Source organism: Camarhynchus parvulus, chromosome 9, assembly GCF_901933205.1.
Source record: "Camarhynchus parvulus chromosome 9, STF_HiC, whole genome shotgun sequence".
Taxonomy (NCBI): domain Eukaryota; kingdom Metazoa; phylum Chordata; class Aves; order Passeriformes; family Thraupidae; genus Camarhynchus; species Camarhynchus parvulus.
In genome coordinates, this window is record NC_044579.1 from 23663678 (window position 1) to 23688243 (window position 24566).

Genomic DNA, 24566 nt, shown 5'->3' on the forward strand with positions numbered 1-24566 from the left:
GAAACTGGGAAAAGGTAACAAAACATTGGGAAGGTCACTAACAAAACACGGCTTGGAAATAATCCTGTAGGTTTATTCTCCTAAAATCAGAGGCTTGGCCCTCTCAAGATGCCACGCACACGTGGCAGGGCAGGGGCAAGGCCTGGTAGAGCCCAGCTGAAAACGTGGCAGGCCAGCAGTGACTGCTGCAGCTCTAGTGAGGCCAGGCTCAGGTACAGCCACACACTGGCTCTTGCTGCAGTGCCAAAAGCAACTTCCAGTCGAGTTCAGTGCTTGCAGAAGCTCAGCTTACCGCAGAAAGAAGGAATTGGAAAGAAAATGAAAGGGAATCCCTGCAGACTGCAAAGCAACAGAAATATTTTTGAGAGCTGAAAAGCCCACTTTATAAGTCTTAAACGTAGTCAACTGGTGGCAGTATTCTTAAGAACAGCTTCTTCCTTTTTCCATTAAGCAGAAATAAGGAAGAAAATAAAATTGAACTACATTACAGTCATTCCTGGTGAGCAGGATGCTAATTTGAGTTTAAGAACAGTCTCCATTGATCTGCCATACTTCACATCTGTTGCTTGGCAGAAAGGAAGGCCAGTAGTGTCAGAAAGGATAGTAGTGGTCCTGAAATGAGAAGAAAAGAGGACCTTAAGAGCTAAGCTTTGAACATTCAGCATAGACTTGCTAATCAGTGGCCCCATAAATAAGTTTGCCAATCCATGAGTGAACAGGATGTTAATTTGCGCTGGTTCGGGGCCCACTGCATGCAGCATGAGACTGCCACACACCATAGCACTGATGCCTTAGCTGCACCTCACAGGGGTATTGCAGCCTGGCCAGAGCCAAACACAAACCATGGCATTAACTGGATCCATTGCACTGGTTTAGCTCTGATTTGAGAATATGAAGTATGGTAGAAGGGGTTTTTGAAGCCTGTCTAAGGGTAGACCAGGGCTCCCATCCTGGCCCGTGCTGTGAGTTCCTGCTGTCCTGCACCTCAGTCACCCCAGGACTCCTTTCTTGGGTCTTTTGCTAATCACAGAATCACAAGATCCATTAGGCTGAAAAGACCTCAGAGATCGAGTCCAACCTATGACTGAACATCACCTGGACAACTAGACCGCAGCACTGAGTGCCACATTCAGTCTTTCCCTAAATACCTCCAGGGAAGGTGACTCCACCCGCTCCCCGGGCACCCCATTGCAATGCTTAACCCTTTCTGTGAAGAATTTCCTCTTAATGTCCAACCCGACCTTCCCCTGGCGCAGCTTAAGGCGATGTTCTCTCATCCTGCCCCTTGTTCCCTGAGAGCAGCGCCGGCCCCACCTGGCCACAACCTCCTGGTCAGGGAGCTGTGCAGAGCCACAAGGTCCCCCCTGAGCCTCCTTTTCTCCAGGCTAAACAGCCCCATTTCCCTCAGCTGCTCCTCGTGGGACTTGTGCTGCAGCCCCTTCCCAAACTCCGCTGCCATTCTCTGAACACACTGCAGCACCTGTCATCCTTTCGTGAAATATCTTCCACATTAAAAAGTCTCCCTCAGATCTTTTAACACATTAAAACACGGTTGTTCCAAACAGCAAGTCAGGATCAAATCACTGCATTCGTCTCTCCGTACAGGAACCCGACCGCGTCGCCCATCTCGGTTTCTGCGCTGCCGCGGGCGAGCACCCGCTCTGCCCCAGAGCCTGTGCCCGGCAGCTCCGCCCTGAGGGAGCCGCCCGGCCCCTCCGCCCCGGCCCCGCCGCTCCGCCCCGAGGGAGCCGCACGGCCCCTCCGCCCCGGCCCCTGCCCGCCCCGAGGGAGCCGCCCGGCCCCTCCGCCCCGGCCCCGCCGCTCCGCCCCGAGGGAGCCGCACGGCCCCTCCGCCCCGGCCCTGCCGCTCCGCCCTGAGGGAGCCGCACGGCCCCTCTGCCCCGGCTCGGCCGCTCCGCCCCGAGGGCTCCCCGCCCCGGTGCCCGCCCCCCGGCGGTGCGGGCCGTGAGGCGGCACCTGCCCGCGGCCGTCCCGCCCCCGCGCGCTGCCCGCCTGCGCGGGCCCGCCCCGGCCGTGACGGGCGGCGCTCGGCCCTGCGCTCATGGCGGCGGCGGCGGCGGCGGTGGGACGACCCGGCGGGGGCCGGCACTGAGCGCCCCGGGCGGCGCGGCGGGCGGGGGGGCGGCCGGTGCAGGCGGCGGGGCCGGGCCGGGCCGGGCGGCGGAGCGCGGTGAGCGGCGGGGCGGGCGGAGCGCAGGGAAGGAGCGCGGCCACGGCGGCGGCGGCTTTGTGTGCGCGGCGGGGAGGGGAGCGGCGCCGCCGCACGTGGGACCCGCCGCGGGCAGCGCTCCGCCCTCCGCGCCCGGGGCGGCACCGGCACCGGCACCCCCGACACCGCCCCCCGCGGCCGCCTCCGCGCCGCCTCACGCCTGCGGGTCGAGCCCCGCGGTGCTCCCGCCTCGGGGGACTCGCAGCTCCCTCACGGGCAGGGTCGTACCTCGAGTTGAGCGGTTCTGGGCGAGGGACAGCCGGTGTGTGACCCCGCAGCGGGGAGCCCCGGGCTGGTGCCGGGGCACCCGGGCCCGTCCGCTGGCCCCACGCTCCGGGGGTGCCCAGCGTTGCCCTTCCACGGGCAGTGGTGCCTGTGGGGAGGGAGCCCCGCTCTCCTGGGGTCACGGGTGGTGTCCTGAGCACGGCGCACGGGGCTCTTCGGCAGCCCTTTGCCGGGGCACACGGGGCTCTTCGGCAGCCCTTTGCCGGGGGGGCACGGGGCTCGGCCACTGCGGCTCCACTGGGGCTGTGGGCACCCGGGCTCTGGTGAGCCTCGGGCGTCAGGAGGCGTTTGAGGCTCCTGGGCTGTGCAGAGCAGAACCAGCTCCCAGCTGTGAACCTGTGTGATGATCAGTACCCCACCAGAGCAGTGCTCCTTCTCTCTTCGGAGGTGCACCACAGGCCTCCACACGGTGAGAGGTTGAAGCCAGCCCTCATGGTCACTCTGGTTTTTATTTTTCCTGCTAGTGGAGTAGAGAACATGTCTGGGATCAAGAGAGTGATCACAGAGAAGGACCCTGATTATGAGGACATCACCGTCACACATCCCAACAAGCGGCACAAAGCAGCCGAACAGTCAGGTAGGAGCTGTGGAATTGGAAACTCTGTGGATGTGCATGCTGTCTGTAAACTGGTCAGGAAAAGGCTGGGGTAGGGGCAACGGACAGATGTTGATCAAGGCAGGTAGTGATACCTCTGTGTAGCCAAATAAAGATGTATCTTATGTGGGGTCATCTCTTCCTGCTGTCTGGACCAGAAGTAACGTGTGAGGATGCAGCGTTTGGTGCATGATAGGAGATGAAACACAAGCCGTCCATGGCCCCAGCACTTTGGTTCTTGTTGCTTCCTAAAGTATTTACAGTCCATCTTCCCATGCTGAGTTGTTCTCCAGCCTGTGTATTTGTTCTGTGGCTCAAGTCTGCTCTGGAAAGATTGGCAGGTTGTTTACATTTTGGGGGATAGGGGTCACAGTACAGCTTGGGGAGGAGGAAAAAATCCATGACCCTGCCGGGTAAAAGAGATGCACAACCCTGCAGTACATGCACTGGCTGTTGGAAGATGACAAATGTTTGCAAGAGCTGGCAGATGAAGCAGAAAGAAGCAGAACGAAGCTTGTTTGATGAAGTGTAGAAAAGATAATTTAGGGAGAGAGAAGGGGCTTTGAAGCGGGCAAGAGAGGAGGAAGAGGAGCATGACTGAAGGAAAGGTGGATAAAGAAGTGTAGTGGAGCAGGTAGCTGAATGAGTAGGTTTGCATTTGGCACGCTAGGATGTGCTTGCTTTGGGAAGCAGCCTGTTGGCAGAGTGCCTGGGACAGGTTGCAGTCTCTCTGGGCAAATGAGAGTGGAGCTGCTTGCCCCGGGGGCAGGGAGTAGGCTACTGATTTCTGGCATAGCACAGCTAGTGAGAGAGGATCGTGATGGGAAGAGCTGACAAACAGGGAGGTGAGAAAACTGAGGCTGGCTGTGGGCTCTGAAAAAGATCCAGGAATAGAGCTGGAGCTGCCAGTTGGAGAGGAAGAGAGGATGGCTTAGTGGGTGATGTTCTGGAGGATGCTGTGCCCTGGACAGGTCTGAGGGGGCTGAGCTCTGGGCTGGATGTGTTGCTGGGCAGTTCCTATGTGCCACGTGGGGCAGGGGCCCTGTGCAGTGCCCAGTGCAGCTGTGCTGGGGCTGGCCATGTCACCACTCCCAGCTGCCTGCCCTGCCTGGCTGCCAGAAGCCACCACCCTCCATACTGGTGTGTCCCAGGGACTGCAGGCAGGTTTTTAATCTGCTTCTGAAGCAACTTTTCAGAAGGTCTTTATGATGAGCAGGCCAGATTCTCAGGGCCTTGGAAAACTGTCCTTGCCAAAGTGAGCTTTGCTTTCAGGAGGTTCCTCCAAATTGGCTTCTTTCTTCTTTTCATGGAGGATCTCCAGCTTTCAATACTGGAATTCCTTAACTACGCAAATTTTGCTAGCATGATCTTATTGAGGTACTATGGTTGACACTAAGCTGGGAAAAAATGAATATAAAGTGTTCTTAAAAGCCTCTGTAATATAACCACAAATCCTTAAGTGCTTGAGTCATCAGAGTGCTGCTGTGGCATGGCATCAGCCTTGGAAGGAGATGCAGTTGTCCCTTTCTGAACCATACCTCTGATGCCTTAATCTGTTTAGGTTTATTTTAAGGGTATAGCCTTACATGAGAATTTCCTCATCGTGGTGCTCATGGAGGTAAATTATATCCCTCTGGTTTTTAATTGTGCCTTACTCATACAGATTCAACCATAATTGTGTTTTAATGTAGGCTTGAACTATTTCTGGTCCTTAAAAATGTATATATATACATACACGCACAAATATATATATATATATGTATGCCTGTGTGTATATATGTATGTGAAAAGAAGGAAAATTATTTAGGATACCCCTGTGCATATAGAGGCATCAGTTGCCTCACTCCTGTTGTGGAACCTGATGAGACAGTAAAATCATCTGTGCTATCTGGAAGATGCCAGCAAAGCTTTGACTTGCTTTTCTTTCCCTTCTCTCCAGTGATACTAGAAACCTCTTCAAACAGATACCTACTTTTTAGGAGGACAAATGCTTCCTCTGAAGCTCAGGCCAAAGTCTTTGTGTTGCTGCCTCCTGTTTCATTTAGAAACAATGTGAGATTTTTCTGGGGAAAACCAAGGGAGATTCTTTTACTGATCTGCTTTATAGTGGGGTCACTCCATGACTGACACAGGCTGGAGCACCTTTTCCAGGCTTTCTTCTAGAAGTGTAATTCCTGCTTTGCCACATTCTGACTTAGAATTTGCTAAAAACAGAAGTTGTTTGAAACCCTTTGGCGTAATGGAGGTTCCCTAAATGAAGGGTGATATTAAAGTCTACAGTAAGTGTAGAGCAAAAAGAATAGTTCTTCTTATGTTTATACATGTCCTAGAAAAATATGATAATATGCCAATTCCATTCTTAGCCACTAATTTGCTGTAAGGTATTTGCACAGTTTGAAATCCTAAACTACATACTTTCCACCAAGGTCAGTAAACTCCTGCTGAAGGGCTGCATTTTTTTGTCTGCTGTGTTGGAAGAGGATTTTGCAAGAGGTAGAGACCAGCTTTTGCTAATGTGTTTCCTTTGTGAGTAATAAACAGCTTGTAGGCCCTCCAGAGCAGGCTGCACTTGGTGCCAGGGCTGTATAAATCTGAGTTTGCTTTATTCCTGCTGTGTGAGGTGGTGTAAATTTCCTGGATGTGGCCAGGGAGAGCAGAAGAGTGTCCATGGTGTTCCAGCTCGCTCCAGCAGCTGGGCTGGGCCAGCGCTGTGGAGTTTTCCTTCTACTGTTTACAGCTTTACTGGGGCACAGGTAAACAAACTGGCCCTGTTCTTCCCAGTTTCTGTTATTTGCCATCTCAGACCTAAAAAGGGAAAAACAGCTCTCCACATAAGCCGGCTTTTAAAGATACATGTGGCTTTTGTTAAGACATAACTTTTTTTTGGAGGAAAATGATCCTTCCGTTTATGTGTGTGTATGTGTGCTGAACTTAGTATCCCTTCACTTCTGCAGTGATTTCTGATCTTTCTGTTTTCAAATGGAGCCTCAGAAATAGAAATGTAAATTCTTCCTCCTTTATTTTCCTTGTGTGGCCTTGTACAGCTCGAGATGTTACTGTGCAGAAGATTGAGACCATTATAAAGGAACAGTTTGCCGTCGAAATGAAGAGTAAAGAACATGAAATTGAAGTGATAGATCAGGTATAAAGGTTTTGTTCTTATAAATCCCTAAGATCTTGGTGCTTGGTGTGTGGGGGATTGCTGCAGTGCTGACCATTGCTCTGTTTCCTTTCTGCAGCGCCTGATTGAAGCCAGGAGGATGATGGACAAGCTGCGTGCCTGCATTGTGGCTAACTATTATGCCTCTGCTGGGCTCCTCAAAGCTGGAGAGGTAAAAACTACTTTGGGAATAACAAGACTTCAGGGAGTCTTTGCAGAGGAAGGTGTGGAGTTCAGTGGCTGTTCAGCTGATGTTTGGTGTGGTGTGATTTAATGACACAGTGGAATACAAACTGCAAGTGGGTGGCACTGGGAGAGGAGACCTTTGCAGCATCTGCTGGGCCTCAGGTACCTGGCAAAGAGGAGTCTTCAAGAAGCAGTTGTGAAGTTGTTCAGCAGCCCCTGGTTCTGGTTTCTGAAATACTCTGCTTTTTCTTTTTATCCTCTGTTTTTCCCTGACAGCATCTTGTTTCTCAGACACTGCACAGTTTGTCCTTGCAAAGCTGTGAAAAGTGTGGAATGTGTTTTCCTATTTCTCAGGTGGAGAGTAGCAACAGATGCATTTGGGCACTTTTCAGGAAAAAAGAAAAATAATAAAGATTTCAAGATTGTTGAGTCTCAGGCAGTGCAGTGAAACCATCTTCCCTTTGCCCTGGCAGGCAGTCTGTTAATGGTTGGTGAACAGACTGATGGCAGCAGTAAAGCAGGAGATAAATCAAGGAGATATCACAGAGTGATTAAAAATTCACAAGATTAAAAAACCTCAACCCCTGTTAGTTAAACCCCAGTTCTGAGCACTCTGCTCTTAATGACTGCTAATTGCAGGGAGTTCATGATTCTACAGACTCCCAAATGACATATAGTTCATTACCAATGGAGGCATTTTGTAACCATCTTTTCCATTCAAGTTGATCTGATTTCCAGTGATTTTTGGAAGCTCTAGATGGGTGCTCCAAACGTGGGTTTCACTCCAATCCCGTAAGAATTTCTCTTCCAAGCACTTGCTCTCAGTGCTGTTCCTGGTTTTTCTGTTGTGCTTTTCACAGGTTTTGGAGTGAGGTAAAAACAAAAGGTTCAGCTTGTTTTTCCCTCTCTGAACTTGAGTTGAGCAATTGGAGTTTGAAAAGGTTGTGGTAGCCTTGGGAGGCTTGGAGAGCTCTCTGCCCCCTTTGATTTTTGTGTAGGCAGCTGAAGAATGTGACCTAAGTTCTAATCTTTGTAAGTGCCTTTGTCCATTGTCATCATGTGTCTGCAGGAGCTGTGCTGTTCCTTGTTCTTCCTGTTCTGCCATGCAGGGTGTTTGCTTTTTGTCCTGGTGGTTTTCACATTTTCCAGAAATAATATATTCTGTAATTGTTTTGAGGTATTCACAAAACTTACTGGTGCCTCTTTGCTTTATTAAGTTTTCCAATAGTTTTTATGAACTTATGGGTGTATCTTTGATTACATTTTTAATTTTTTTCTAAAAGTCCTAATTTGCACATAGGGTAAATCAGTTTTCCCTTTATTTTGAAATTGTTGCTAATTTCAATTTTCTTTGTTGTCTGTTTTTAATTGTGGCTCGTGTATGACCAGGCAGTGAAATATTATCTTGTTTCTGCTTCTGGTAGAATAGGAGTCTTTGTAGTTTAATTCAAACTTCTGGGAAGATGATTTGCCAGTTCCTGACCTGTTCTCATAAATATAAACAGTTCTCAAACTCAATGCTACTGAGTTTTGAGGCTTGGGATTCCTCATGATTGTGCTTTATTATATTTTCCCACAAATCATTGGGCAAGATGTTGGTCATTTTACTTGACTAGGGGTAAAGCAAAAGGAGAGGTGTTTGGTTTGGGCTTTGGGGTTTTTTGGACAGGCTGTGTGTGTGTCTCCTGCCTTTGGATAAATGACTTTAACTCTCCCAAGCTGGTAATTGAGAGTTGGTAATTGCTCTGCTTGTGCATGTCATGGGCAATTGGAAAGGCAGTTCTGGAATGGTCCTTCAGAGGCCAAGGTGGGACAATGTTTGTAACTCCACTCTTGCTGCCACCTCTCGAGGGCAGTTCTGCTCTGCAGTGATGCTGCTGTCTGCCTCCCCCTCAATCATGTTGGCAGAATTCTGAAGCAGGGAACTTAACGTGGGTTAAAAATAAAACTGCAAAGAGAAAAAAACAAACAAAACCAGTAACAAAACAAACAAAGCAACAAATGAATCCCGAGTCAATTTCTTGATTTGTTTTCCTTTGTGACATACCCCATGAAGAATTGTTCCAGCCTGCCTGATGCAGGTGCTTTGGGCAGGGAAGGAGGCTCCCTGAGCTGTGGCTGCAGGAGCTGGAGGGAGCCTGTCAGTGCTCTGCTGCTGCTGCACAGGGGTTCCTGCTCACTTGGTTCATCCTCACACCCAGGTGACAGGGAGCTCTGGTGCCTGGGTCAAGAAGTGGCCAGGGGACACTTGTTTTGAGTTGATGGATGTTTTCCTTCTACTTCAGAGGTAAAAAGCAAATGCAAGATAAAAAGAAGGGCCTTTGTCATGGTAATGGAAAAACAAAAGAGATTTGAAACTTGCCTGCCCTGTCCTCCCCCTTGCAGGTTTAGGAGGATGTAAGATTAGCTCTGACTTTCTTTTAGGAAAGTTTGCAAGCATGCCTAAGCACATCATTACTTATCCCCTGTTGAGCTTTGGGAGCAGACAGGGTGTAGCTTGCCTCATAGGTGTTGACAAAGCTGCCAGTGAGTATCAAAGCTGAAGAGCCTGATGCACTTCCCTGTCCTGCTTTCCTGCAGGAGCTGGGCAGCTGTGGCCTTCCTGTGTGGGGTGAGACTGGAGGTGGCTGCATAGGAAGAGGTTGTTTTCAAAGGGATGTTTTAGGTGGTTGAGTAGGCTGCAGTCCTTCCTTCCAAAACCCAGTGTGTTTCTGAGATCAAAAGGTGTGAAGGAACAGATCCAATTCGGGGTACTGGTTCTGTAGAACCCTTCTAAGCTTTTATCTTCTGCAGCATCTGTTTTTCCTGCAGGGCAGCTGATTAAATATTTGCTCTTTCTTAATTCATTGACTTTTTCTCTTCTGGCACAGCTTTGTTTTTATCTGGGCTGTGGGGGAATGGTGACCAGATCTTCCTGGGGGAATGGTGACCAGATCTTCCTGGGGGAATGGTGACCAGATCTTCCTGGGGGAAAATGGTGACCAGATCTTCCTGGGGGAAACTGGTGACCAGATCTTCCTGGGGAAATGGTGACCAGATCTTCCTGGGGGAATGGTGACCAGATTTTCTCGACCTCTTTGTTGCAGGGGACCAGGTCGTGTGATGCAACTATTCTTAATCACCCTTCAATCAAGAAGTTCTTGGAATCTCCCTCGAGATCTTCGTCTCCAGCTAACCAGGGCTCAGACACCCCCTCTGCCAACCACTCTGAGAGTGACTCGCTCTCCCAGCACAATGACTTTCTCCTGGACAAGGACAATGGCAGCTTGGACGCCGACGAGCGGCTGACAAACAGCCTGGACCAGAGACAGAGCAGAAATGCTGGCCGGGTAAAGTAAAACTCGAGTGGTGATCACGTTGTTGGAGGTGTGTGCTCTGAGGACTCGGTGCTGGCACCAGGAGCTCTTCATGTTTTCACCCACCTTGCTGAAGATGTGTTTCTTACCCTCTCCAACCGCTTGCTCCCACTCCCTCAGCCTGGCTTTGCTGTGAGGCCACCTGCAGTGTCTGTAACGTGGGTACCTCCTCTTACCTCAGTCCTGCCCAAAGCAAGCTCAGCAGGCCTGGGAGGGCTGTGGGCTCAGCACAGCTCTGCCAGCCTTGGCCACAGCCTCTGAGGAAGGAGGTGCTTCACAGCCTGGGCTTGGGCTGTGCTGTATGGCTGGAAGGCAGGTTGGGAGGGTAGAGCCTGCAGAGGAGAGCATGTCCGTCATTCCCTGCAGTGTTTTCAGGAGTAGTGCTGCTGCCTGCCTCTGGGTGCCCATGGGGAGTGCATTGCTCAGAACAGGGGATCCACTGGAGGGCTTTGGCCTCCTCAGCAGGCTGTAGTGCAAGCAGTAACACTGGATTAGCTCACCCTGGCAGTGTGAGTTGGTAGGGCCTGGGTGCACAACTTGGGATCATACAGGAGAGAATTGTTTTTCCTCTTGATGGTTCTGCTTGCTGTTGTGCATTAGCACCATTTCCCTAAGTGAACCAGTCTGACCCAAGTAAAAGTATGTTCCGTCAGTGTTCCTTCATGCTTTTTGGGGGGTTATTTTTGAGCTGGATCCAGTCCCTCCCTTTGTGGCTCTCTGTGCAGCCACACAAATGCTTCACCTGTTGGTTGCAGGTAGCTCCACTGGCGAGGCTCATTCAGTGTCTGCAGGTGAAATGTGAAATACGGTGAAACTCTTCAGTTTCCTTTCAGTTCCTTTAGGTGGTCAGGCCTGCCAGAGGAGTACAGCCAGGGGTGGGTGTATCTCAGTGAATTGGCTGCCATCTGCAGCTGAATAATTTGCACTAATACATGGCAGAAGGAGCAGTGATTCTGCCTCCACTAAGCAGCATGACACCCTTGACAGCAGGGCTGCAGTTTGCTGGAACTCTGCCTTGGCTCTGTAGCAGAAGGCAGATGAGCCATACAGAATGTGGACCCACCAGTGTTGTAAACCACCAGACCAATAGAGCTTGTTTCTGTGCTGGGGCACAGATGGATGGAGCAGTTGTGTTGCTTGGGGATAGCACACTGGTGTGTCTTTGACCAGTGCAGAGGAGACTGAGGGAGTGTGGAGGAGCAGGAGCCATCCCAGCCTTCTGTGACTCCTTGCTCCTCTTGGAGGCATCCCTGACTTAGCAGAGGAGGGGGAATGGTTCCTCAGTGAATCCAGTGCTTCCCACACTGAGCTTCTCCTGGTGAGTGCTCAGAGTGCATCCTCTGGGCTGCTCTGTGGTCACTGGAGGGTGGCAGTCCCTGCTCTCCAGCCAGACACTTCATCCAGCAGGGCTGTGGAAAAGCCTCTCAGTCCCATGCAAACAACACTTCTACTGGTGTTGGCATAGTGGGTGGTCAGATCATTGCCCTGGGAGTCTTGGCCACTGCTTGATAGCTGGGCTTGTGTTACAGGGAGGCTGGATTTATTATGGTATGGCTGGGGGTTCACCTGGATGGCGCTGACAGGTTATGGCTGCTCTCCTCTCTCAAACCCAGCCTCAGTTCTTCACTGTGAGGCAACCCCAGAGTCCCTCAGAGCAGCACAGGCTAGGAATGGAAAGATTTAGATTTTCAGCCCCCACTCATGGGTGATTGAGCTTTGTTTCTGGTTAGTGACCATCATGATGCCATTCTAGCCATGCCTGGTTTTATTTCAGGTAGTGCAGGGGCAGTGCTTTTGAAGCCCAGGCTGAAGTTGTGGCTCAGCTCCATGGGATGTCACAGCATGTCTGCTCAGTACAGCCATGCAGTGTGTTCTTGGCCAGGCATTGTTACATGCCTGAGTTGCTTCAATGTGCCTAAAGAGCAATTTCAGTATTTTTAGGGATGATTCCTTGTCGGTCTTTCATTTATGCAGATTTTGGTTGTTTTTTTAACAACACCTTACTTTTCTAGCACCAAACAAAATGATGTTTAAGAGGAATGTTTGGGTTTTTGTTTGCCTTTTTTTTCTTCCCCTACCCTCAGGACAGTTCGGGTGTTTCAAGCTCTCAAAAACCAGGACAACGAAATGCCGGACTGTCAAATGATGAAACTTCACGACTTTATGTGAAGAAAACGATTGTGGTTGGCAACGTCTCCAAGTTAGTATCCAGAGCCTGAGGGATGCTCCTTTATTTCAGGATTAAATTGAATAGAAAGTTACAATTAGGAGACAAATGAAATTGCTAGGCTGTCACAATACGAGCTGTTACCCTTGAATAATCACAGTACCCAAGGCAGCCCTCCTCTGGTCTCAGCATAAGGGTTTTTTTGTGGAAGGAACTGGTGTTTTAGTAGTTATTTTATTTATAACTTTATATATGTGCAGAGGTTTTAAGATCTCTTTCCCTGAAGGGAAGTCTTTCAGCCTTTTTTGATCAAGTAGAAGTCAGAAGTTTTCCCCTGAAAATTTGGAAAAGCAAGTTGTCCTGATTGAGTGTGCTGGCTAATTGAATTACTTGGCTAATTCAGTGTGTCCATGGGTACAATGTGGGGGTCTCTTAAACAGAAGAAAAACCCCAAGAGAACAGTGCACCACCAACCACAATGAGGAAAATTGTACAAGTTCAGAATAGTCTAAATAAATAATTTCATGCCGTTTTTATTTATATTTAAAAGAAGAAGAGATAAATATGTATAACTTTTCATCTTCAAGGAAATTGGTGAAGAAAGACATTAGTTTTGGGAAACTGGACAATTCCAGGTTTTAACTCTCCATCCTTGCTCTACTCAAGTCAGTCTTTTGCACAGAATATATCAGACATTTGCTGACAAAACTTAGAGTCAGAATTGCTTCTTGAAGGGCTGGACCCAGAACTAAGTATTGACTGAAGTTGCTTTAAAATTTTTGAGAATAATTTTTTTTTTGTATTTATGGTAGCAGAGCTGTTGATGTTGTGTTCTGGTGTGGTTTTGCTTCCTGATAGCTCAGAATAGGATGGGATAAGGGATTTGACAGTAGTAGAGTGTTTAAAATTAGATCTTCTTTATTAAGAGCCAAATGTTTAAATGGGTGAATGTCATATGGCAGCTGTGCATTAAAACAGAGGAAATGTGTCAGAAATTTAGAGTAGATTATGGATCCTGTATCTGTTCCTGGATGAACTGTCAGAGTAAGGACAAATGAGCAGAAATGTACAGGGGGCAAGGTTCCCACAGGCATTTTTAACATCCCCAATTTTTTTTTGCCTAATCTTTCCCAAAATACTTTTTGCAGTATTTGTCTATTTGGGATTTTTATCTTGTATTTGTTATTTAATTTCTTTGCCAGGTACATTCCCCCTGACAAGAGAGAAGAAAATGATCAGTCAACCCATAAGTGGATGGTGTACGTCCGAGGCTCTCGGAGAGAACCCAGCATAAATCATTTTGTCAAGAAAGTTTGGTTCTTCCTCCACCCCAGTTACAAACCTAATGACCTGGTAGAAGTGAGGTAATAAGGAATTATTCCAGTCTTCATGCTTGCCAGGCTTACAGTGCCAATTAACAACTTCTTTTCCTGGTTTAATACTCCATGTGTGTATTTAACCTCTGGCTTAACTTGGCTTACTCCAAAACAGTAGTGAAAACAAATGAGGTTTATTATGTAGCAAATGTGCCAAACAGGTTTGTTGGCTTAGGGTTTTTTTTAATTTCCTTCTGAGAAAAAGCATTCAGGTGTTGCATTTCTGCTGTTGGTGTGTGGGTTGTGCCTCTCCTGTTTGTGTTACATACACTGTCTGCTTCTCAGGTTAGGCTTCTGGTGCTAAACAAAGTGTTTTCTACCACCCCTCTTATTTCAGTGTGGAAAAGAAAGAGCTATCTCCAAAATCTGATTTGCCCATATTTTTAATGCTACCTGTGTGTTTGAGCATAAATATCCCACTCCGAAATATTTCTCCGTGGTATGGGATCAGTGGCATTGGCTTTGTGCTCTGAGGACTTTACCATCAGTGCTACAGGAACAGGGCAGCTTCCCTGTGCTCTCCCAAACCTTACCCCACACCTGTGTCCAGGTGACCCTGGCTGGGGGGAAGTTCTCTCTTGGGAAGTGCCCTGTCAGTGTTTCATCCTTCTTCCTCGGACAAGCCTGAGGGAGGATGCCTTTGACATAGCTGGTGTCTTCCCAAAGAAATTAATCTCCACAGGATGTTCAGCTGCCTCCTGGAGGGAGGAGTTGGGAAGGGCTGCTTAGCTACAGAATGGCAACTTAATTCTGGCAAAATTCAACTACTGAAAGGCAACTCCAGGAAGACTTTCCTGAGCTAATAGGTGTTGGTACAGCTCAGTAGTGTTTCTGGGAAGACAACCCTGAGCAGGACAAAAGCAAACTCTTGCATTTCTTCTGTAACATATCAAATTACATTTGATTACTGGCTTTTCGTGCCTTTCTCAGTTGTCAGTGCTGGTTATCTTCTGTTTCAATCCCATCTGGTTAATAGATTCCTGGTGTTGCAGTCCCATTCATTGTAGTGAGCATTAATGTTCTGGATTAAAAATCACCCTTAAACCTCTTGCCTTTTTTTTTTCTGGTGAAAAAAGTATATTTGCCTTTACAATAACAAGCTGAAATGCTGAGTAGAAGCAAATGTTACAGATACTTCTTTTTCAGCTTGGAGAATGACAGTGATTAACTTTTCCTTGTTGTCCCTATGTTGTTCTCTTGGTGTTATGTGAAACCTGTGCCTTTTTGCTACTAGATAGGGAGCAGCAGGCAGTGATTGCAAAATGCTGCATTGGAAGCTCACCTTGCAGTGAGCTGACTTGTGTTTTTCTTAACCAAGTGCTTTTCATTTGACATAGCACAGCCCTTTTTTTGTCTTCTTTTTAAAAATACCAGACTTGTTTCCCACATGCCTCATCCAACAGTGCTTTACCATTTTCTTCCCTGTCCCCTTGTGTAAAGTCAAAGTGTGTTTTCAGCCGTCCAAAGCCATAAAATTCTCATTGCTATGATTACACTCTCTCTGTGGTGAATAGCAGACCTGATGATAGCTTCAGTTGTCAGCTAGGAAAACAGTCTTTGGCTTTCTGAAAAGGAGAGAGGTGGGAGCTGTACCACTTCTGCATCAAAATGTAATGACCATTTGTTTGCAGAGAACCTCCGTTTCACCTGACCAGGAGAGGCTGGGGAGAATTCCCAGTGAGAGTGCAGATACACTTCAAGGATAGCCAGAACAAAAGGATTGATATCATACACAATTTGAAGGTATTTGAACAAAATACTGTAGAGAAAGGTGTTTAAATGAGCTCTCATGCATAATCTGGAAGAGGCTGTGCTTGTGTATGTGCTTTTGCCTCTCTGTGTTAGGAGTGTCTTGGTGGTTATTTTCTCATGAATAGTTGAGCTGGAGAATTAAAACAGATCCAGGAAAGCCTCTTACCTTGGCTGTATGGAGCTGATGCAGTAGGAGGGAGCCCAGCCTTGCAGCAGCTGGAGCTGAATGTGCTCAGAGCATCAGTGCTTACCTGGTTTTTCCCTAAAATTTGAGATTTTATCATGTTCTCACTGGCTTTAACCTAACAGGGTGCTTCAGGTCTGTCTTTCTGCTGGAAAGTGGCTGCCATGTCTGTTCTGTTCCTTCAGGACAGGCATGCATCAGCTAATGATTATCTTTGTTGTTAGAGAGGGCAGGGAGGGCTGGGATTCCCTATTCCCTTTGAAGAGAGCTCCCTTTTCCAGCTCATTCACCCCTGCAGCACTTGGGATTTCTAGTATGCAGCAGTCCTGGAAAACTAGGCCATTGCTCCTTTTCCTTTTAATTAGTGGTCCCTGGCATTAGTGGACTTAAGGCCTGAGCTGGGTTAGTCTCCTCTTGCTTTGAGCAGCATTAATTTTATTTGAACTCTGCCTGCATTGATGAATTTCCTGCTAAATAAGGTACCCTCATTACAACCCTAAATATAGCCAGTGGAGGAGGTTGAAAATATTCCCCTGCAGCTTATGGACATTTAATGCAGATGGTGAGTAAAATATATTAGGGGAGATGTGACTTGGGGAGAAGTTATGAACACTGTGATGGACAGTGAGGGAAACTCAGCCTACAGAAGAAAACTGTGGCTGCTGTGAGGATGCAGAGTGAGCTGAGCCCTCCTCTGTGCCTGGCACATCCTACACCTCTCAAACCCACCTGCTTCTACAGTGTTTTAACAGGTGCCTCGGGGATGTTGTGCCTCTTTTTCAGCTGATGGCTTGGTGTGAACACTCACTTAATCAAAAACTATAGTGTAAACACAGCCTTTGTGCTGCTCAGTTAAAAACTCAGAGTTTTTCTCATTATTAGTATTTCCTTATATTTCCTTATTCCTGATAGAATAAGGAATAAAAAAGGACACTGCTTGAGGATGGACTCCCCTTAGATGGAAATATTCCCACAACAATCTCATTTCCTTCAACTTTTTTGCTCCTTTCCCTTTTAATGTGGGCCTTGGGTCATGGCTGAATTTTTTGCAGGAGAGAGGGAGGGCATTTACCAGAGCACACAGATTTCTGACCTTATGGCCCCAAAATACTGGATGCAGTGCTGCTCAACTCACATAGTTTGAGACTTCTTTTCAAACAATTTGTATTATAAATTCTAGCTAATATAATGCTTTACCCTGACTAATATATTGCATTGTGTTTTCCAGCTGGACAGGACCTACACAGGCCTGCAGACACTTGGTGCAGAAACGGTGAGTCAGGGGGTTGTGGGATGGATTTGATTCCCTTAAAGATGTTTAAAGAGATGCATGGGACTAAGCACAGAGTCAGACCCATTTGATTTCACAATTTCTAGAGTGTAGATTTTGCTCTCTTGCTGAATGAAAGGATTATGACACCTTGTCACTATTCATGACAGCAGTCATTTCTCCTTGGTTCAGGGGAGCTGTTTCCAGCTCTTCCTTCAGAAAGAACTTGGCTTGTACTGGGGCTTTAAATTTTATTGCTTTGTGAAGCTTTTGGTACAAAATGTTCTGATTTGCATTCTGATCTGCTGCAGAGCTTACACATAAAGAATTTAAGTTCAAGGGATCACCCAACTATTCTGTTGAGATTTTGCAGTGTATTAAGTACTTCTAAGTTTCTGTGTCTGTCAAGATTTAGAACTGTAATGGAAAATGAACTCTTGAAATAAATAAATTAATAACCCATAGTTTGCTAAATTTCTAAAGTTTTCTTGATATTGTTTTCCCCTTGTACTGTAGTGAATGGAAATTTTTATGGTTAAATTGCATTACTTCAGCATTTCAGTTTGTGGAGAAAACATTAATGTGAAATGTCTACTGTTATTAAAGAACACTTCTGAAGAGTAGATCATGTGGTGTGTTTCTCAAGGCCTTACCAGAAAAGGCAGGCTTCAGTTTGGTGCCTGTCCCTGCAGGGGTGTGCAGTCCTTCCTTTAGTGGGCTGCTCAGAGCTGGGCTCCAGAATCCTTCCAGTGTTTACAGTTCAGATTTCCCCAAGGACCAAGATGTGCTGCTTTACTGTGGGGGTTCAATGTTGCAAGATTTTTGTCCTAGCTCAGGTACTGCTGGACCTTTGGGAACTGTCCCTGAAATGAATGGAAATGTTATGTAGAGTTGGGGGAAACAAAGGGAGAGGTTTTTAGGCATTAAAATAGAAAAGCACAGTTGGTTTTGGGTTTTATATCTTTGCCAAGCTACCAAGTACTAATTGTGTCTAATACTAATACTAGTTGTGTCTCCTGTTTTTGGAAGGTAGTGGATGTGGAGCTGCACAGGCATTCCCTTGGTGAGGAGTATCTCTTCTCCCAGTCTTCAGAGTCTGACCTGTCTGATGTTCCTACATCTTTATCACTGCCACTGAGTATCCCAGCACCAGTCAAAGCTTCTTCACCTATTAAACAGTTGAGGGACTCCAGCCCAGATGCTTCTGTGGACAAAGGTAAAGCAAGTGGGTGTCAGTGAAATGCAAGCTCTTGAAACTTTGGCTCTGCTGGATACCTCCTCCTAATTGCTCTTATGCCTTAAAGGTTGCCTGTGCTGCCTGCTTGTTGCTCACCCCAGATCATATGTTCCTTAATGTGCTCTGAAATGTGGTTCAGAAATGGTTATAGATTATTTGGTTTTGGACTTTGGTTTGGCTTTGTTTGGGTTTTTTAATCTGAAGTTTGTTGAACAGGCTCTGTTTTGCTAAAACATAGTGAATAAGGAAGAGCAGATGCAGTTGGAAAAAAGGTGGTTGAATAGCATTTGGCAGACTATTTTCAGAGGGGATTTTAGGTTTCTGAATGTTTAGGGGACTGTGTATACATTTAAGGAATTGGTCTAGTGGTGTGTTTAGTTACGTATGTTAGTGCCTAACATGAGCTGACTGTGAGGGAGCAAAAATCCCTAGGTATCTGTAACTCCTGTACTGTGGAGAATGGAGACTGAAAAGTTGTGTGTGTTTTCTGAGGGACAGTGGCATCTCTGCACATCAGGGTCTTATTCTCCGCTTCCCATGAGAGATCAGGAAAGCCAGGATCCTTTACAGAGGGGCAGCACCTGAGGCCTTAGGACCACGTGGATTGCCTGGAACAGGCAGTGCTGACCCTGTGGCCACATTGTAGGATTTGTAGTTTGTGTCAAATAGGAAGAGCTGTGCCCCTGGTGGCATTTGGCTTTGCTTTCTGAACACTTGGTCAACTGGGCTGAGATACAGGGGTGTGTGTTACACTCTGGTGTGAGAAACCTTCTGGACACAGCCAGAAGGTATATATTTATATCTACATTTCAAAATAGTGTCAGATGCTGCATGGGCTGATGCTTTTCTTGATCTATTCCCACATTCCTGTGTTGAAGGAGTGGCTGTGAGCTGGTGCCATGCATGGTTGTACTTCCTGATAGGCTTTGTGGTGCCACTGGTGGTGTTCAGGCTCAGCAAGAAGGATGTCTGCTGTTTAAATGTGGTCTTTTCTTGTGGCCAAGAAAGGACAAACACAACCACATTTTAAACACACAGGTTTTTTATTCAAACAGGAAGATTTGTAGCATCTTTAGATGAGCAGTGCTTCAGCCAACAGGAAGGAGGTAAGCCTACCTCGTTTTTACACTGACAGGCAGTGGTTTCTCCCAGCAGCTCCAGGTTAATTGATCTCCTTGAACACCAAATAAAGTGGATTCCATAGCCCAGCTCGAAAGGCAGTCTCTGGTCTCCTTGAGCTCTTACTCCAAAAAATGCACTGCGAGATTCTCTGCAAATGAGATCCAGCCTTGGTCCTGTGGAGCCCTGACCAAGGACACTTGGGACTAGCAGCAGCTTTTGGGCAGTGGAGGGGCATTCCAAGGAAATGTGTAAGAAGTGGCTGATCACCTGCCACAGCTGGGCAGGCTGTGCATGGCATCATTTTATTCTTCTTGTCCAGCAGGTCCTGTGCAGGAGCATCCCCTCCCTCACTCTCTCCCTGTTCAGCACTTCCCACCAGCTGCTTTTTCCTTCCTTCAAGAACATGTTTGTCATAGCTGAGTTGTGCTTGTATAGAGGAGCACAGTGAGGAATCAGATGTGTCAGCCTAAGCAGTATTTCTGTTCTTTTCCCTGTTTTGATCAGGATTCTCTGGGAGTGCTGAAACCGAAAGACATGCCGCGTTTTACTCCCTGCCATCCGCCATAGAACGGACTCCCACCAAGTTAGCCACACAGAAAGTTGCCTTTGGCTCTCATGGAAATTCAGCCTTTCAACCCATTGCAGCTAGCTGTAAAATAGTGCCTCAAGGTCAGAGTCCAAGCCCTGCAGAGTCACCAGGAAAATCCTTCCAGCCTATCACCATGAGTTGCAAGATTGTATCAGGTGAATGTTAGTTTACTTACCCAGTGCCTCCCCCTGGAAAGCGAGAGAGTGAACCAGTTGGACTTGTTCTGTGTCCTTCCCTTGGTTTTCTGCCAGTCTTTGAGCATCAGACAGTAGGAAACTCTAGAAGAAGGAGCTAAGCATACTTCTTAATGTTCAATGAAAAAAACCACAAGTGTGAAATGGTTCACAGGAGATGAAAAGCCAGATGAGAGCTGTTCTCTCCCTATTCTTGAATGCTTTTAAGTATGAAATAAATAGTCTTGAAATGGACTGCTACCCACAGAAGGGCCCAGGCAAAAACAGATCTTCCACGTGGAATATTTTGTATGTGGGAAGAGTCCATTCTTCTCCCCATTGCTTTCATACAGCTGGGATAGATGAAGAAGAATTTTTTCCTTGATTACTGGGCAAATAATTAGTTTTAACCTTGTAGACTCAAATAGACCCTCTTGTGCTTGCCATACTGCATCAGATGGAGCAGCTTTGGTCTTTGTCTTCCAAAAGTCCACCTTGTGTTGGATTAAATTGCCAGCTGGCTGCAGCTGCAGTGTGACAGCTTCTGACCCAAACACAGCCAAAGTGCTGCTTTGCTCATTTCACCTGTGGTCCCTTCCCTGCCTGGGTGTGATGCCAGACACTGGGTGATGTTTTACATCAGAAAGTGTTCATGTACAGCTCACCGTGGCATGTGCTGGGAAGCTGCAAGGTGACCTGTTGCAGCTCTTCATTTTCTGGTGTTCAGGGTAGAGAGGATGAAGCACCAGCCATCAGTACATATGATTTCTGGTGATCTGCTCCCAAATAATTTTCTTAAAGTGTGTCTGATTTGTTGTTTTGGTTTGGTTTGGTTTTTTTTTTTAATTAAATGTCAGTATTGTTCCTTGACATCTTAAAACTTTACTCGGGTTGATTTACACTTGAACCTATGCCAAGTGCTTTATTCTTTCTTTATAAGCTCTTCTCTTGATCTTTTCCCAAAGCTTGCTAGAAAGCAGGAATTAGGGGGCCATCCTATCTTTTCTAAAGTCCTTGAACTATTCTTTGTTGGTCTTTGCTATTTGAATGTTTCCCTGCTAAACATTTTTCTAAAGTTCTGCTGTCTGCTGAGAAGGGTTTCCCCTTTGAGATTTCAAAGCAGTTTATAAGACACAAGGATTTTATTTGATGACCATTTATGTTCTGTTTTAACTGTCAATAACTGCCAAGAAGGTAGATTAAAAGACAGGGGAAGCTTGGTGTTTGCTGCTATCTCTTTTCTCTGATCACTTCCTTTCCAGTCCTTTTCTCTGAATTTCTTGTTTACCTCTTCATGCAGCTTTTTTCTTCTCTAGTTTCTCTCTGTCCTGGCCATGTTACCCAGAAGCTGCCCATTTTACAGATTGATTTCCAGGGTTCCTGCTGTAGTGAGAGCAGTGAAGGGACCAGGGCAGTGAGGGACCTGGGTGTTCCTGCTGCCTGGGGCTGTTCCACCCAGCCTTTTTAGGGGAACCCCTTGGTTCCCACTCTTCAGTGCCTGTACCTGGGGCTGCACAACGGCAAGACAGCTCAGCTCTCTTTCTCCATCTCCTTGGGTGCACTGTCTTGGCAGTGAGAATGATGTAGGTAATATCCCTCAGGATTCAGGGGTGGACCAGATGGTGTGTCAGGTTCCCTTTGAGCCCTGCTGGTCCTGATAGGCAGAGCCTGTCCAGGGTAGCCGTGAGCCATAGTGCTTTATGTGCCTTCTCCTTTCTTTCCGTCTGCTCTTTCCTTCTCCAAGTCCTGTGACCTCACTCAGGCTGAGAAATACATCCTCAAAAAACCTCTCCTTTTCTAATCCATTTTCCAAAGTACTACAATTGCCATGTTTCTGTGTTCTGACAACATTTACAAGCTAGAAGCATTGGACTTTTTTTCTTAAGGTTCTCCAATATCGACCCCTAGTCCATCTCCGCTACCTCGTACCCCAACGTCCACTCCGGTGCACATGAAGCAAGGCTCTGCCAGCTCAGTCCTCAATAACCCCTATCTTATTGTGGACAAGCCTGGACAAGTTGGAGCAGCAGCCACAAGCACAGGTGTGTAGTGTGACCACAGAAGGCAGTGGCTTAGTCTCACCTGTTCAGGTTTGTTCTCCCTTCAGAATGATCAGTACAACTGCAGTGTTTGAGCTCGTGGAGGTGGAAAGTGCTCAGCAGAGAAAGGGAAGGTGTTGGTTTGTGTGTGTGGCTGAGGGGATCTCAGACTTGAGCATTGCTTCCTGTAGGAAACAGCGCAGTGTGAAGCCAAACTGAACTCACAGACACCTCCTCAAAGAGAGCTTGTTCTTTTCAGGTGACAGGGGAAGGGGAGAGTGATGTAGACCGTGGTGCACAGCTTTAGACACAAAGAGTGCACAGGGGGTTGGGTGACAGTGCTGGTGTGGCTGTGGCAAAGAGCTTGGAGAGGTCACAGGGACTGGCAGAGCAGTCTTAGGTCACAGTGTGGGGCACAGTGGATGCCGTGAAATCCTGGTTACCAGGAGAACAGCCATGCTGGATTTTGTTACTGCTCTCAGCTTCTGCCTGGTCCAGTCCAGCTGGTTTGGATTCCTCTTGACTGGATTCCCTCAGTGGTGAAAAAAGCCTGGGGTCACAGGGAGGGCTGAACTGCAGGACACAGGAGATGGTTAGAGGAGTCAGTAGTGTTTGTGTGGGGTGCAGGAAAGGTCCCTCAGAAGTCATTTATTTGTTGTGATAAATGCCCAAGCACTGCTGTCTATTTCAGAGCACACTTGTTTATGTAGGTGTGTGCTTCCCAGCATCTCAGCAGGATGCCCAGGGCCAAGTGAGGGAGTGCATCATCCATGGAACACAAACCATTTACTGGGCATGGTTGGAAAACACAAAACTTCTTTTTACTGATGCTTCTTCCCTTTATCTGAGGGAACACAGCTGTCATGTTCATTTTAACTTCATCACAGAGGGAATTGGTAGGTTCATTGGTAGGGATAGTGTAGCTATATATGAATTTTTTTAAGTATGTTTTGGGCTTTCTTGTTAACACTGATGCAGTTTCACCAATAGGGTTTGATTAATTGGGGTTTTTTGGTTGGTTGGGGGATTTCTGCCTCTTATTTTCTATTTCTTCACCTCCAGCCTGACTGTCTCCTCTGCCTAAGTGTTTTATCATGGTTTGGGTAACCTTTGGGTTCTAATAGAGGTGTGTACCTGGAGGATGGGACGTGCAGGTGCAGCAGAATGTTGGGATGTCCAAGTGTTAGTGCAGTTACTGTTAAAGCTGCAGTTTCCCACCACAGTGCAGGTGTGCAGAGGGGCCTGGCAGACATTGCTTGCTGCCTCTCCCTCCCTGCCCTGCTGTGCCTCCCCTGTATCCTGCACCAGTCAGAGCACATCAGTGGCAGAGCAGAAGGTTGATGCCCTCCCCTCCCCAGACAACTTTGTTGTGACATCCTCATCAGCAGACCCTGGGTGAGGCTGCAGCAGGCTCTGTGGAACTGTTTGGCAGCAGCAGCCAGGCTGGACTGAGCATGATGTGTATTACAGAAAAAGTCACTGGGGCACTTTTGATAAGGCTGCAGATTGTGTTTAACAAAGGGGTGACATCTTCATGCTCTGTGAAAGCCAGCCTTCCCAAAGCCCTTACTCTCAGAAATGGCTGCTCATTTACTTCTAAACTCAAGGGTGGGTTGTAGTACAGCTGTATGAGACACTGGTTTTTGCTTTCGTGTGTGTAATCCGTGGCTTTGGTGTCTCTTGAACAAACAAAACTGCCAAAGCAGCCCAAGAGCAGCAGTCCCAGGCTGCTGAGGGGCAGTCTTGTGCACACTCTGGTAATGCAGGGTGAGTTTACCACTGGATCCCCATCCATCCTGGGGCCAGGGGAGTGCTGTGGCACATGTGTCAGTCTGATGATTTTGCAAGAGCATCTGCCACAGGTGACTCTATGCCTTCACCCCTTCTTTCTGTTTCTTCCTTTACCTTTCTCACTCTGTCCTCTGCTCTTGTTACTCCTCACTTTGGCTCACTCCTTTTGTGGCCTTTCTTTTCCTTTCCTCTCCAAGCCTTCCTCCATGCCAGTGTCCAAGGCTAGTGTGGGTTCAGGAAGCTTCTGGGCAGTAGAGGACTTTGTACCTGTCCTGACTTCATAGTTGCACCTGTAGTTGATAGCCTCAGCCAGGCAGGGAGGTTCCTGACCACCTGCTTGCAGCACACACAGCAGTGGGTGGAGAGCACCTTCTCTGGGCCTGGTTCCTGCAGGTGGAAATTGGGTGCTGGATCTGTTTTGTGCCCATGGTGGTTCCTGCTGGTGTACCTGATGCAGAATGCAGATGAAATGAAGTGCCCTGTTCCTTGTTAGAGGAGGTTTCATGTGTGCAGGGGCCCTGCTCCCAGCCCTCACCCAGCATCTGCTTTGTTTCCTGCTCTCAGGGAGCCCGACCAGCAAACTGAGCAGTGTCTGTCAGGCCTCTCATGGAACTGCATCTCCTGTGGCAAAGACCCATGGCAGCAGCTTTGGCACCTCAGCTGTCAAGGTAATGTTCTCATTAGCTCTGTACTTCCCTTTTAAAGTCCAGCTTTCTATTAAATGGCACCTTATAGCATTAGAAATTCTGCACTTCCAGCAAGTTCTTGCATTGTCATTTCCTGTGAAGGGTTACTGTGTAACAGATGGAGCCAGAGGAGAACCTGGTGGTTATACAAGATGGTAGTGACACTTCATGCAGCTCTAACTAGGCGTGCCTCCATATCTGTTAAAGGCACTTCTGTTTCTCTGCAAGGAGATCCATGGAGGGCATAGTTCCCCAAACGTTTTATCTTTCAAAAAAAGCTCTTCTGTAGCTGCCTTTGATCTTCTTCACTTTGTTAGTCACAGAGCATGATTAAACCAGAGATGCCTACCTCAAAACATTTACTCTGT

The 24566-nt window shown here is 47.5% G+C and overlaps 1 protein-coding gene across 6 annotated transcripts in view; it reads left to right on the top strand.

The window, feature by feature from the left end:
- Positions 1 to 2144: 2144 nt before the first annotated feature.
- The window catches only part of YEATS2 (YEATS domain containing 2), a 48964-nt gene continuing 26542 nt past the window's right edge, over positions 2145 to 24566 (top strand). For 2 of the 6 annotated variants that reach the window (XM_030954162.1, XM_030954165.1), the window contains exons 1-12: positions 2526 to 3092; positions 6155 to 6252; positions 6350 to 6442; positions 9543 to 9785; positions 11897 to 12012; positions 13182 to 13343; positions 14987 to 15098; positions 16520 to 16564; positions 17591 to 17777; positions 19425 to 19664; positions 21569 to 21724; positions 24077 to 24180. In XM_030954162.1, coding sequence (XP_030810022.1) covers positions 2948 to 3092; positions 6155 to 6252; positions 6350 to 6442; positions 9543 to 9785; positions 11897 to 12012; positions 13182 to 13343; positions 14987 to 15098; positions 16520 to 16564; positions 17591 to 17777; positions 19425 to 19664; positions 21569 to 21724; positions 24077 to 24180 — 1701 coding nt within the window. In that variant the 5' untranslated portion in view covers positions 2526 to 2947. Of the gene's footprint in view, positions 2192 to 2335; positions 2493 to 2524; positions 3093 to 6154; positions 6253 to 6349; positions 6443 to 9542; positions 9786 to 11896; positions 12013 to 13181; positions 13344 to 14986; positions 15099 to 16519; positions 16565 to 17590; positions 17778 to 19424; positions 19665 to 21568; positions 21725 to 24076; positions 24181 to 24566 lie in introns of those variants that run through there. The other 4 variants (XM_030954163.1, XM_030954164.1, XM_030954166.1 and 1 more) reach the window with 4 other exon arrangements.